The 14,795-nt window shown below is 37.4% G+C and overlaps 1 protein-coding gene across 2 annotated transcripts in view; it reads left to right on the top strand.

The window, feature by feature from the left end:
* The window catches only part of LMO1 (LIM domain only 1), a 52,467-nt gene extending 47,467 nt beyond the window's left edge, over nucleotides 1-5,000 (top strand). For both annotated transcript variants that reach the window (XM_053449001.1, XM_053449000.1), the window contains exons 3-4: nucleotides 2,039-2,164; nucleotides 4,517-5,000. In XM_053449001.1, the coding sequence (XP_053304976.1) occupies nucleotides 2,039-2,164; nucleotides 4,517-4,622 (232 nt within the window). In that variant the 3' untranslated portion in view covers nucleotides 4,623-5,000. The remainder of the gene's footprint in view (nucleotides 1-2,038; nucleotides 2,165-4,516) is intronic.
* Nucleotides 5,001-14,795: the final 9,795 nt, after the last annotated feature.

A 14,795-nucleotide genomic window follows, 5' to 3' on the forward strand; every position in this document is an offset into this window, starting at 1 on the left:
CTTTTTAGTTCTACCTGAGAATATTTGGACGCATCCAAAATCAACTAATCAGATTTTTTAAACATCAAAAATATTTAATGGGGAAATAAAACACCATTTCAACAATGATATTAATAATAAGAACAACAACAACGATAATAACAATAATAACATCAATAATAATAACAATAATAATAACAATAATAATAATAATGATAATAATAATAACAACAATAATAATAATAACATCAACATCAATAATAATAATAATACTAATAATAATAATAATGTAATTATTATACATCTCTAGGACCAAATTTACCAGGACTATTCCCTGGCCATGCGCGATCAGTATGAGATAATAAGATTTCTCTTTTGCTTAGAAAATATAATCTATAAATCTCAGCTGAATATTTCAAAGCTTATGGGCACCGCGTGTTTCACCTTAACCCCGTAGAACGCGCGTGATAACACCCCTGCCGGCTTCACAAAGGTTAAAAAAGGTTTCTTTTTCCAATTTAAATATTGGTCTGCGGATCCTTTCCATGTAGTCCGGATCGTCCATTGTGTATCCGATGAATAATTCATATATATGCTGACGGTGACACAAATACAGGATTAACCCCCCTCCATGGCAAATATACAATACGTTTTATCATCTGCTCGGCGACGATATATATCATCCCATTATATAAACATTTATCAGATATTTCATGGAGTAGACAATAGCTGCACAGAAACAAAATATCTCACTTTAAATATCAAATACGTTTCCCGATGGAAATTAATACAATTGTAACAATTTTAAGGGACTTTTTTTTTTATTTTTTTATTATTGAACATTTTTATTACCCAGGAGAATCCAGGAAAAGAATGAGATATAATAACGCAAGAAATGGAATATATTGTATTTTTATCTGTATTTATCGTAATAGAATGTAATATTATTCTTCGGCATGAAATGTTTCGGAAACGATGATCTCATATCTGTGTATTCCCACAATTTTTTTTTTCCTCCCCTATTTCCAAGGTGTTTTAAACATGCGGATACTTGGTTCTTATCGGGCGAGAATAAGTAAAAAGCCATAGTTAATCCCTTTCCAATATATTATTGACCTTACGCAGACATGGAGGTCAAGCCACTAAGCTAAGAACAGATCGCTTGTTGTAACCGCCTGGAAAAAAAATGAAGTGTGAATGATATAATTGTTATTTTTTTTTTTTTTTATTAGATTTTTTTTTGGTGGCTAAAATTGCCGTTACGCTCAGCACAATGAAGACACGACAATTTAACATTTTCCAATCATTTTTGACATGTTTCCCCCTGGGGCTTTAACGCAAAAAAAAAAAAAATAGCTTTAGTTAATAGCTATATTTTTTTTTATTTTTTTTCCCTTGCATTGATCAGCCGCGTCCGACGCGCTTCTTCTACGGCTGTTGTGATCTTTTTTTTAAAGGGAAGTAAATATTTAATGTGTTCACATACTGACGCGTTTGGTTGTGAATAAAAAAAGTTTGCCAGCTGTTCTTTTGCAAGAAAGGATGATGGGAGTTGTAGTTGGAGCTGGTTGTTTATTCCTAGATGCGATTGGTTAAGATAGAAAGAATTTAGGACGTATGGAGGTGTCAAGAATTTCCAACTTTCTACTTGGATCAGATAATAAAATGTTTATTTTATGGGTTTATCGATGATCTTTTTCATCGTCTGAGTGACCCAAAAAAAAACTGTTGGGTGAAATTTGGAAAATCATCCAAATTTCTAAAAAATTCCCATAATCAGGAAAAAAAAGCCAACTTACCCTTCTTAAATTGCCCCTGCTGGTGCCGAACCTGCTCCAGAGCATTTATTCATAGCTCTATTGAGAAAATAATGAATCCCGCTTAGGTCGGGGAAATCTCCTCGCGTCTCCTCGGTCTTCCGGTCAAACTGCTGCCCTTTAAAAAAAAAAAAGCTTTGGAAACTTTTCTTTGGCAATGTTTGATTTAGCTAATATCACGTAATTAGTCTATTCACTATTTAATTAAAATGATTCCTCATGAATGTGTCTTTTTTTGGCAGGCTCTTCGGCACCACGGGGAATTGTGCCGCTTGCAGTAAACTGATTCCCGCCTTCGAGATGGTAATGAGAGCCAGAGATAACGTTTATCACTTGGATTGTTTCGCCTGCCAGCTCTGCAACCAGAGGTGAGAATCGTGGCCATCGCGGCAAACGCAGAAAATGAAGCCACACAAAACAGTTATGGGTTAAAGGTCTATTGGGAACTGAGTGAAAAGTCCATTGGGAACTGAGTGAAAGGTCCATTGGGAACTGAGTGAAAGGTCCATTGGGAACTGAGCAAAAAGTCAAACAGGAACTGAGTGAAAGGTCCATTGGGAACTGAGCAAAAAGTCAAACAGGAACTGAGTGAAAGGTCCATTGGGAACTGAGTGAAAGGTCCATTGGGAACTGAGTGAAAGGTCCATTGGGAACTGAGTGAAAGGCCCACTGGGAACTGAGTGAAAGGTCCATTGGGAACTGAGTGAAAGGTCCATTGGGAACTGAGTGAAAGGTCCATTGGGAACTGAGTGAAAGGTCCATTGGGAACTGAGTGAAAGGTCCATTGGGAATTCGCCATTTAAAAATTAGAAGAGGATCCATGGATCCAGCAGAGGAATAAAGTCTTTGCAGTGAGGGCTGTTAAGCTTTAGAATTCCTGGGAGGAGTTTATCCACCTGATGGAGAACTGACATTTTCTCAAATGCTCTACAATGTTTCTATAATTCTGTTTACAGGTTAAACTTAATATGCATTTGGGGGAAAAAACACCCTTTGATGTCTGACATGGCGAAATGTGATTCACTTTCCCAGGACCTGTCCGATTATTCCTCCCCATTAAGTTATCTCTCCCCCATTGTGAAGTTGCTGATTGTGTCAGGCAGCCTTTGCAGGATAGTAGTAAGAAAAAGAGAGATAACGTAAGAACAGGAATTCAGGAGATCAGATTCTGCCACAGCCTGCCACCAATCCCAGCTTCCATTGAGACAACCTTGAAAGTAAATAATTTCATGGCATTTCAAATAATTACACAGATTGTCAATCAGAATCTATAGGTAGTTTTAATGTAAATTTACTTCTCTTAGAAGCTGCAAAGGAGCCAGAGAAGGTTGGATATGCAAGTGCACAATGCCATGTATTTTCAGACATTATGTCCTGTTTACCTGTTGTACAACGCCACGGAGCATGACACCACTATACATAAATATATTATAATAATATTTTAATTAAACACAGCCAAGTAAAATAAAATAAACCCATATAAAGTTTGCGTATAATAGCTGTTTGGTGCAATATTCGGAGGCAGCCATTTTTTTTTATAATCATTGTAATAAGAAGTCATCAAAGTATAAGGACCGGGACAAACAAATACTCCTGAACGGTAACTTTGCTAATTTCTGCTCTCTGAAATAATTTTCAACTCTTATATCCCCCCTATATCCAATATCTAATGTATCTAATATATCTAATATATATAATATATCCAATGTATCTAATATATATATCTAATATATATATCTAATATATCTAATATAAATATATATCTAATATATCTAATATCAATATATATCTAATGTATCTAATATGTATCTAATATATCTAATATAAATATATATCTAATGTATCTAATATATCTAATATATATAATATATCCAATGTATCTAATATATATATCTAATATATATATCTAATATATCTAATATAAATATATATCTAATATATCTAATATCAATATATATCTAATGTATCTAATATGTATCTAATATATCTAATATAAATATATATCTAATGTATCTAATATATCTAATATATATAATATATCCAATGTATCTAATATATATATCTAATATATATATCTAATATATCTAATATAAATATATATCTAATATATCTAATATCAATATATATCTAATGTATCTAATATGTATCTAATATATCTAATATAAATATATATCTAATGTATCTAATATAAATATATATCTAATATCAATATATATCTAATGTATCTAATATGTATCTAATATATCTAATGTCAATATATATAATGTCTCAATCAGCTGAGTTACAGCGACACCTAGTGGCCACGTTCGCAATGTCATTGGATGCTAAATTTCACTATTTTTGTTTTTCTGTGTAAATAAGTAAAATCAAATTGTTTCCTGGCTGTAAGGCTGTTGGTAAATAAGAACAATAACTATTTTATTGCAGATTAGTGCGTTACTATCTCATCATCTATAAAAGCAAGGCAATATAATACATTCTGCTTAATCAGTCGTTGGTCTCGTCTTAGATTCAGGAGCCGGATGTCTATCCCATGCATGTTTAATCCCCTTGCTGTATTACCCTCTACCACTTCTGCTGGAAGGCAGTTCCACTTATATACTACCCTCTCAGTTAAGTAAATCATTAGATCAATATGTCCCCTCCTCCTCTTTGTGTGTGTTTATTGTAGCCTACGTCTTAAGATGTTGATCTTTATTTGCACCCCTCTTTTTTTCCAGATTTTGCGTGGGGGACAAGTTTTTTCTGAAGAATAACATGATCTTGTGTCAGATGGACTATGAGGAAGGGCAGCTCAATGGGAGCTTTGAATCTCAAGTTCAATAACAAACAAACAGAAAAAAAGGTTTGGCTTCGCTGAAGCGCCGACGGACGTATTTTCTGCCGCACAAGAAGTGAGGGGGGTCCGTCGGCTTGCCTGCAATATTTTTTAAAGAATTCTCGGCCCCCCCCAAAGGACTGTATATAACGTAGTACTTCCCTCCCCAAATTTCAACACAAAGCAGTTGCGATTTTTTCGACGTACGGTTGTACCTGCTTTAGCCGAGCACGGCGTTTGCCTGTATGTTTGCGAGGGTCCGGGAGGGAGGGTCCGGGAGGTCTCTGTACAGTCTGTTTTATGTATATAAACTGGAACATTTATTTTATGACAAATGTAATGCAATTTTATTACTGGTGTGAGATTAAAAAAAAATTATGAATGTTTCCCGATTGGTTTCTGGCCTCTTCTTCTTTATGAAAGACCCTCAAAAATTCATGGCAATTAAGTAACATTTTGGGGTGTCTTAGATACTCTTTGAATATTAATAATAACAATAATCTGCATCAAAATGACTCTAAAACCGGACCTTATGAAGACCTCATGGAGTTGAAGATATTCTGAATGAAGTCACCTGTATTCAAGCAGGGATTCCAGCTGTGATATAGCTTGGGAAAAAAGTGCCAATAAGGGGGTTGGCGCCACCCTGTATGACCCTCAGAATCTGCCCGGGTAAAAAAATGTGAAAGTTGGCCCCAAAAGTGGAGTAAAAGCACTGAAAGTTCCCGAGCTCAGTCGGTAGATATCATACTTTATAAGGAATTGAAGAATATAATGAATGAAAGCTCACGCATTTCTCCAGTGTGTGAATTATTATCGTCAGAATCAGATAAGTCAATTATAAGGTTAATAAAATAATTCATGAATGTCAGAATGTGATATTTACTCTATTTAAGGGCAGATACTTTGCTTTCTATAACGCTCTTGGGTTTGATTTCGAATGGAATTCTCGTGCAAAAACCGTTAACACAGATCTTCTCACCATCTAGCGGCCTCATTAATTAAAGTATGCATTATACGGGGTCGGCTCCCCAATCCAATATCCAGTATCTGTATACATTATACAGCACTGGCTCACAAAACTATCTATCATACAGGGACAGCGAGTCAATCGTATTATACATTCTACATAGGCTATAACTATATATATATAATAGAGAGATAGAGAGATAGATAGATAGATAATAGAGAGATAGATAGATGGATAGATAGATGATAAATAGATAAAAGATAGATAGATAGATATAAAACATAGGGCCGGCTCGCCAATTTAACTATACATCATACGGGGCCGGCTCATCCATCTAACTATACATTATAAAAAGGCTAAATAATCTAACTATACAGTATACAGGGCTGACTCTCTCCTTCCTTCATAATGTAGCGAGAGGAATTGCTTTATCACAGCGACACGCGGACCCCCGGCTTAGTAACTAAACTCCTGGTATTTTGTGGGTATGGTGATCACACCGAGTTCCAGATTTAAATCCTGTAGGATAAGCCTGATAATCATTTTGGCTGAAATATTGGTAGAGTGGATATTAAAATGTTATAGAAACGTTCCGGCGGATCGACAAATATCGTTAAATATTGTAATTACGCTTTATATTTATATCACACAGAACGTTCCCGTTATCCCGGGACCTGGGAGACGCAGCCTCCTTCATCTCATTCCAGTAAAGGATTCAGACCTGGCGGGATACACGATGCGGAACCCCGGAATAATACGCTTTCTGTATATTCAATCTATATATTAAAATGCGATGGAGGACGAACTGATTAAGACAGGAAATATTGATCATAAAAACATAGAACCCCCCGGCGGATCGGCCCCATCCGGCCCCCGTCTAGTCGCCCGTTTCTCCTGCTGTAAAGACTCAAACCTTAATCAGTCGTTGGTCTCGTCTTAGATTCAGGAGCCGGATGTCTATCCCGCGCATGTTTAATACCCTCACTGTATTACCCTCTACCACCTCTGCTGGGAGGCTGTTCCATTTATCAACTCACAGTAAAGTAAAACTTCCTTCCGCTCTATCTAAGCCTCTGACCCTCTAGTTTTAGATTCTTGCCTCTCAAGATTGACAATTAATCTTTAAACCATAAAATAAAATAATCAGGACTGTTTCAATACAGTTTTTTTTATTGTTTTTTTATTTCTCCAATTAACACATTAAGGGCTGTGGTGCTGAATGCCGAGGTTTAGAAACTGCACGGCTAGGACTGGTAAACATTAGCATTGCCCTTTTTTTACATAATACCCAATCATTTCAAGTCTGCAAGTGGCCATACTGGCTGGCTGCGGATTGTGGGAATAGTAGTCCTTCTGCAGCTTTGGAGCCAGGTGGTTGTTTTATGTGCAGACGGCGGTGGATACATAATGTGTCGTCTTTCTGGTGGGATCTCCCTCCCGCTGACCCAATGAATTCCATCAGTTCCTTAATATCTCTCCAAAGCCCCCCGAACCCCCCGGAATCTTCTGCCTCTAATAATATTCATTGCCCTAAAAGACGGGGAAATGGGGAAAGCGTGGCGTTGATTAAAGGATTGCTTCTTGATCTCCGTCTCGCAGGGAAGTTCCCGCTAGAATTTCAATGTCAGAGTCAAAGTGAAATACTTCATAAATCATCAAAACCCTATAGATTTACCGCGGCCGCCGTATCCGGGGCTTATTACTCGGCGTAATCTCACTCCGCGCATTATTCTCTTATCACATGGCTGTGACTATGTTTACAACAACTGCTTAAACAGATTAAACCCAGTTTTACTGCATTATCCCCAAATCCCGCTATTATTTGGACTCAATTCCTAGTGGGATGCCAGCAATCAAAGACGAGCTCAGTAAATACTCCGGTAACAAAGTATCTGACGGCAGGCGGAGAGTTTGAGGTGACGTTGACTTCAGAAACGCCGGAGTTTGTGACACAGACTAGAAAAATACACGAGGAGAGCATTTTTTGGGCATTTTTACCCCCGTTGTGATATAATAAACCCAACTAATGAATGTGTTATATACTCGGGTATTCGGTCATGAGACCATCGATGCCTTGGGCTCCTCAGTCGTCGTGACCTTCGACGTATCGACAAATTCTCCTCCCATAGTTGTTTTTTTTAATGCGGAATAACCAGTTCTCCTCTATTTAAAAGGAATAATGAACATTCTACCCAAACATTACTTAGAGGGTTAAACCTTTGTGGAGTCAGCCATACGTCTGCGAACCTCATCATCTCTAACGGTTCGGTTTGGATTTATTGTAACTTTGTAGCGCGCCTAGGATCAGGTGCTTTTGTTCATTAATAGTTCAGTAATAATTCTAAACGCTCTTCTTACCTCTAGTAATAGATTTCCCGCCGATATCATTATTTATTCATCATTATTAACACAAAACATCACTTCATTAACTGTTTAGTTTCCGTAGAGACTTCCATGGGCTCCACATGCAATAAAGTGAGAACTCACACCCTAGGGGAGTTCTGTCTCCATTGTAGCTGCAGGAAAACAAACCACAGAAGTCCACACTCACTTCCCGGAGAGATCTCCATGAATTCTTAGTAACCTTTGCCTTTATGAAATAAGATTTGGCAAAAAAAATCAGAAGGTCCTTGGACTCAGTAGCTATTTTGGCAAATTCAAGCCAATTTCTGTAATACCGGAGACTTGCTTGTGTTATCCCACCCGTCTCCCAGCTTTGATTTTGTTTATACGGGGAATTGGCCATTATCTTTACAGGTAAATGGGTGAAATGCCTTTTCTTTATCTCTATTACACCTCACTTAGCCCCTAAAGGTGTTGTTTTTCCCAAATCTGCTCCTTTCGGTCCCCCCGGTTACCTGCATACAGTTCTGTACCGTGTGTCGGAGGATCTGACGATGAGGAGTTAGGAGAGATGCGACTGAGCGTCCAACTAGGACTTTGCCATCATCCTTCATAGAAGAAGAAAGAATATCTAATAAACTCTCCCAAGTCCTTTAAGTACAACGTATCATGTTTCCGATAAACCTCCATTGTATGTCTTTGTGGCGCTGAGGGTTGTCTTCTTCGAATGATTATTATAACGCGAGCGTCTATCGGGGGATGTCACCTTAGCGTTCTTGTCGATATCATTATCTGAAACTTTGTATCTCGACAGTGATTGAGGGATCATTCCTTGGCATTTGGAAGCATGCATTGTATCAGCTGGTAGGTGGAATGAGACAAATATCCCCAAATATCACCTCATTTACAGGTTAAAAAAGGAAAAAAAACAACGCTTAGAAACCAAACCTCTAACGAGTGAGAGCTGCCAATCTATTCCAGACAGGCAACTGTCAAGAAAAGTACAGCGTTCATCACTCAAGCCCCTCATGGCAGGGTTTTGATTATTATTCATGATTTTACATATTATTTACATAGTTTAGAATTTGCATAAGCAAGAATTAAGTGTTTTGCAAGCTCTTGAACTTATCCGCCAGAAACAGCTCAAAGCGCGGTGTTAAAAATCAGTGGCTTCTAAATACGAGATGAGAAAAATGACATCATTAGTGAAGTCTTATTATCTGTACTCATCACTGGCGGCATTATGTCCCCACTTTGGGGTAACTGAGAGGGGAGTCGATGGGAGATAACAGAAGAACACCCGGCATGAGATATTTATTATACGAGACTCCCCTCCAAATAAATAATGCCCACTTCTTCTATTGATATTTTAGTGTTTGATAGCTTTTTAGACAATTAGCTCTTCTACTTCTTGTTACTTGTGTAAATATTTCCTAGCATGTTCCAATAATGCATGAAGGGGACTCTAAAGTCTTTTCTGGGTCACTTGGTTGCAGATGAATTCTCGTTTGGCCCGATCTTCAGAATCTTGAGATCTTTCAGGCTCCTTTAAATTGTTTGTGATGTTACTCGACTTTTGTGAAAGCGTCAAAGAGTCTTCGGTTGAACCGGATGCCTTTCTTTGGGCCAAGATGGAAAAAGATGGAAGACCACTTATGTTTTTGTGGCCTCAGAGGTCTCTTCGTCATACCTTTAGACTTATTCAGATAAGAATTATGACCAAACTAATGTCCTATGAGATATTTAGCCTACAAATACTAAACAGGTGGCTACTCCTTCACCATCACCTTCCAGCTTCTCTCCGACTCCAGCTATGGGGTTTAATCCATCCGGTATGAATTGAAGAATTCTGAATCGCGGAATTATCATATTATCTCAATTGTACCAAATCTGTTTTTCTCTTCATTCGCTCAAACTGTTAATATGGAAGAACGTCTGCGACAGACATGTGAAGGATTTTCCCTCCCTTTGTAGTTGAGTTTAGACAATTCTACAAATATTGGAACCTTCTGAGAAAAAAAAATCTTCTGAACTTCCAAATCAAAAGAGGAAAGAAGAAGAAGAACAAGAAAAACCCTTTAAGTTCCTCTGTGGCTCGCTGTATTGGCTGCGGGAAGCGTTTAGAAGATATCATTCTTTAGGAGGTGCCAAAACCATGCAAGACTTGGCACTGAAACAAAAAGGAGAGAGGGGGAATAAAGAGACGGCACGTAATCTTCTTAGCTGAAGTCTTTGAGTCCAAACTCATTTGTGTGATGCAATAACAAACAACGATTCGGACGGCCTGGAAAGCTGCTGTAATGTAAGCTTCGGCACTTTAATCTCAGGGAAGTTGGAGTTTTGAGACAAGGAGATATGGCAGGAACAACAACATCTAACGTCCTCGGGGATTCTGAGTGTTCCGTTGTGAAGAACTTTGAGGTGCGGAAGTTCCTCGTCCATGAAATAGAACTTTCAATTGTTGGCCAACCGCAGCCGATCATGGATGCCATTCCTGGCATAAAACCTGAAGGTGACTCCTGATAAAGCTGTGCGCTTCCTGATGCCCACCCTGTGTATATTGGGGGTAATTGTCCCGCTGCGGACGTTTATGAGGAAGGTTGGTGTCACGTCCGCGGCCCACCAGCGGCACCAGGATCCAGATTTTGCTCTGCAGGGAATTCAGCCTTCAATGCGACGATAAAAGCCCACGAGGATTCCTTACAATCGCAGCAAATCAAGTCTTTTCTTTACTAATCAATTCATAAACTCTTTATACGTCACTGAAAAAAAACTAAGAATAAAACCGAGGAAGAGATGGGAAAACGAGATGTTTTTATAAATATTATTAATGGATAATCGATAGGTGTAGGGGGTACTTGTTATGGTTTTTCTTTTTATCAGTTTTTAAATGCATGGTTGTAATACTGAAGCCATTAAGAAATAAGATATTTGATAAGATATGAAGATAACAAGGAAAAAAATTAACTTTTACTAATAGCTGAGTTAAAAAAAATAAACAAGTTTACTGAATATCTCTGAATATATTGCAGAATACATAGATTAATACAAAAAAATATACTGTGATGGATGTAAAATAATGGAACTTTCATGCATTATTATTATATTATGGGGTTCTTTTTTAAGTTTTTGTCAAGGGAAATTAAACTGGGGAAAGTTTTTTAAATAACCCGGCACATGACAGAATTTTAGGGCACAAATATTACTAATCACCAAATAATACAAGAAAAAATATTAGTGGCATAAATAATACAAATAATAATAATAACAATAAATAATAATAATAATTATTATTATTATTAGTTTAACCCGGGACACATGTTTAAACAGAATTTTAGGGCAAAAATATTACTATTCACTAAATAATAAAAGAAAAAATATTAGTGGCATAAATAATACAAATAATAATAATAACAATAAATAATAATAATAATAATTATTATTATTATTATTATTATTATTCTTTTAACCCGGGACACATGTTTGAACAGAATTTTAGGGCAAAAATATTACTATTCACTAAATAATACAAGAAAAAATATTAGTGGCATAAATATTACAAATAATAATAATAACTTTATTATTATTATTATTATAATTCTAACAATTATTATTATTATTATTATTATTACAAAAATAAATCTTATAATTTTAAAATGATGAGCATATATATATAGATATAGATATAGTTCATAATATATATATATATATATTCTATATATACTGGAAAATATCTAATGCTTGTTCCTGGTCTCAGAATAAATGTTTTTTTGTTTTTTTTTTAAATTTTACTGAACTCGAAGAGACAAAATGATCTCTGGAACGGTAAATCATTCTCCGCATTGAGTTCAAGAGTTCAGTATTAAAATTAACACGCCAGTCATCCAAGCTTTATAAAACGCACTCAACTCTTTTTATTATCCAATTAACTGTACATGTTAATAATGGTCTTTCTCGTAAAAGCGAGAACATTCTACCTGGGTGTCTGGGGTGAGATTCATTCGCTCTTTCCCTCTGTAATGTCAGCACCTTGAGACTTGTTTTATCTTCTAAAGAGCTCTTCAGAAAGGCGAGGATTTACAGGTGATTGTTTAAAGCCATTTATTACCCCACTACTCCTAATTTATATACATAGATACACAGATAAAAAGTTGTGTTTCCCTGGAGGGGCTGCAGAAACAATTTTCCCAGGAAGAATAAAAACTGCTAATAAAAAGAAGAAATTTGGATACCTTCATTTCAATCAAAAGAATGACTGAAGAGTTTGAGTCTAACGTTTCTACCTCAGAATTTCTAATTTGTTTTCTTAATAAAATCTTAAATTTTCAGTCCTCCAGGATTTTTTTAGCAAAAGACATAAAAGGTTGATACAGGTCCTAGTATTTTTATACCTAAAGAGCAAAATTACCCAACCGCTGTCTGTCAGAATGCGCTGCTAGAAAGTACTACTTTTCCTGACTTACCGTTGCGCTCAGGAGGCGCCCTATAATATTCTCCAACGTAACCCTCTTGGGTCATCATCATACCGGAGAACTTGTGGGCTCCGGCTATCTGGAGTCTTCCCTCGCGGGACGCGGTCCAAGACTGTTGGCTGATGTTGGTGGGCGGTCCCAGTGACAATGGTGGGCGGTCCCAGTGACATCGGTGGGCAGTCCTGGTGATGTCAATGGCGGTCCGGTGACGCCGGTGGGTGGTCTCACTGACATTGGGGGCGTTCCCGGCATGGGAAATAGGTCGTAGAGTGGGGCGTGTCAGGACCCCGCTCCAGTGAGGATTCGGATGTCAACCCAGGAACCCGGAGCGAAACCCTGAGAGTTCCCTGGTATGGCTATCACGGTTGTGATGCATTGACTAAAGTTTGGGTAATTTATGTCTCCTTGGTGACTATTTCTCTGGCTTTAACCGAATACACGTCCTAGGTCAGCGTCCGTAACCATCCAATGGCAGCCTTCCTCAGGACCAAACGTATAGGAGCTCCAAGCGTCTGTGGAACTGGACTAAAGTAGGAATGTACCGATTAAATTGGAAACTCGGTGAGTGCTCGGCCTCTAATACAAGTCATTTCTTTAACGCCGTCTTCTTATCAGGCCTCGGATGCGATGCGCACCCAATGGAGCTTCCCAGCGACCCAAGATGTCGGTCAAGACTCTTCTGTCAATGTCTTATCCATTCTCTTACCAAATCTATATGGGGAAAAAATAATTTCCATGTATTTATTTGTGAATATTCTAAATACATTAGTTCAATTCTGTCTTTTGATTCCTACGTTCCACCAACAACCTCTCCAAAGGCATCGCGGCCACCAGTAAGAGGTTAAAATCCCCCCCCCGGTGAAGAAACGATGCAGGATTACAAATAAATGGTAATTAAGATAAATTAGTATTACCATAAAAATGGCCCGGCGTCCAATTCACTCAATAACAGTCAGTAATTTGCTCTGTTTGAGGAAGGATTGATGGGTTTGAATCTATTATTCTTGCTATGAATAAGCCGCATTGTTAAATGGAGCTCACGTTTAATCACATGGTAATAATCTGTCATAAAATCCATACGTTTCCATGAGAATATTTACCATTAGGATTCCGTTCATGCGAAGTCTGCTTAATCAATCACGCGTCCTCCGCATCTATTAGTTTATATTATGATGCAGCTGAAAAGCCAAAGAAATCGACTTAAATTATAAGCTCCGAAGGCCAGAGACGGTTATTTTAATGCATGTTTAGAATTAAAGCGCATCACATCTAACATAAAAAGAACAATGGATCCAGCTGTCAGTCATGTGATCTTTTGGGTGACTTTCTCGGCTCAAACACCACACTGAGCTGACGCTTTATGGCGATGCTAATGAAGTCCGTTCCTCCATAGACTTTCATTAGACAGAGAGTCAGACTGGCCGATTAAGACTGAGCCATTCTATTGTTCCCCACAGGCAGTATGATAAGGAGTCGGGGGGTTTAGTAGATCGGGGATCAGATAACAGAGCGAGAATCATACAAGTGGCTGATATGCAGCTGCCTGAAAACATTATATTATGGGGCAAAACCCACAAAAAAACACAAAAAAACAGCAGAATATTTTAAATCTGAAACGCTTAATAAAAAATTGTGAAAGAAATACCAGTTACTTCTGCACCGGCGATACACATTCCTCCTCCCCATTCACTCTTCATTATGTTTCTTATTCAATGTTTTTAACATTTTTTCTAACTTAATAGCACATTAATATTATTTTTGTATAACAGGATCTACGCTTTAACAATTTCTGCATATTCTATACCCAAAAAGTCTCTGAGATTGAAAAGCTTTTTAAGTACAATTACCAGTGAACATCATGCGCGGTGCCGGGTACCGACTACTCATTATTGGGAGAAAAAGTTCATTAGAAGGGAATCATTTCATTGGATTTTTCTCTTATTCTAGAAGACAAAAAGTACTTATTACTTAATTCCTCCAAAAATACTTTTTTAGGGAAAAAAACCTGCTTCCAATATCCAGACGAGACTTTAAAATGATTCATAAAAGGCATTTTCCGCACCAAAATGTTCAGCGCTTTCAAACTCATTAATGCTAATTACAGAACCATTTAGGCAGACGATGTCTCCCTCCACCTACATCGGCCTCTTACCTCGTTACTATCGGATACCGCGAAAATAACTGCGTGATAACGGAGAATAATGGCGCTGGAATGGAAGACTATTAACCCTTTAATGAAGCCACCGGCGCCTTTGGCTCTCCAAAGGTTAAACGCGGATTATATTCCAAACACACATTCATTTGATCTGTTAATAAAAAAACTCTTGAGCAATGAATTGCTTTCCAACTTATTTTTTAAAGAATTTTTTTTACTCTTTTGTAGTAAATTCAGTTCA

Source organism: Spea bombifrons, chromosome 10, assembly GCF_027358695.1.
Source record: "Spea bombifrons isolate aSpeBom1 chromosome 10, aSpeBom1.2.pri, whole genome shotgun sequence".
Classification (NCBI taxonomy): domain Eukaryota; kingdom Metazoa; phylum Chordata; class Amphibia; order Anura; family Pelobatidae; genus Spea; species Spea bombifrons.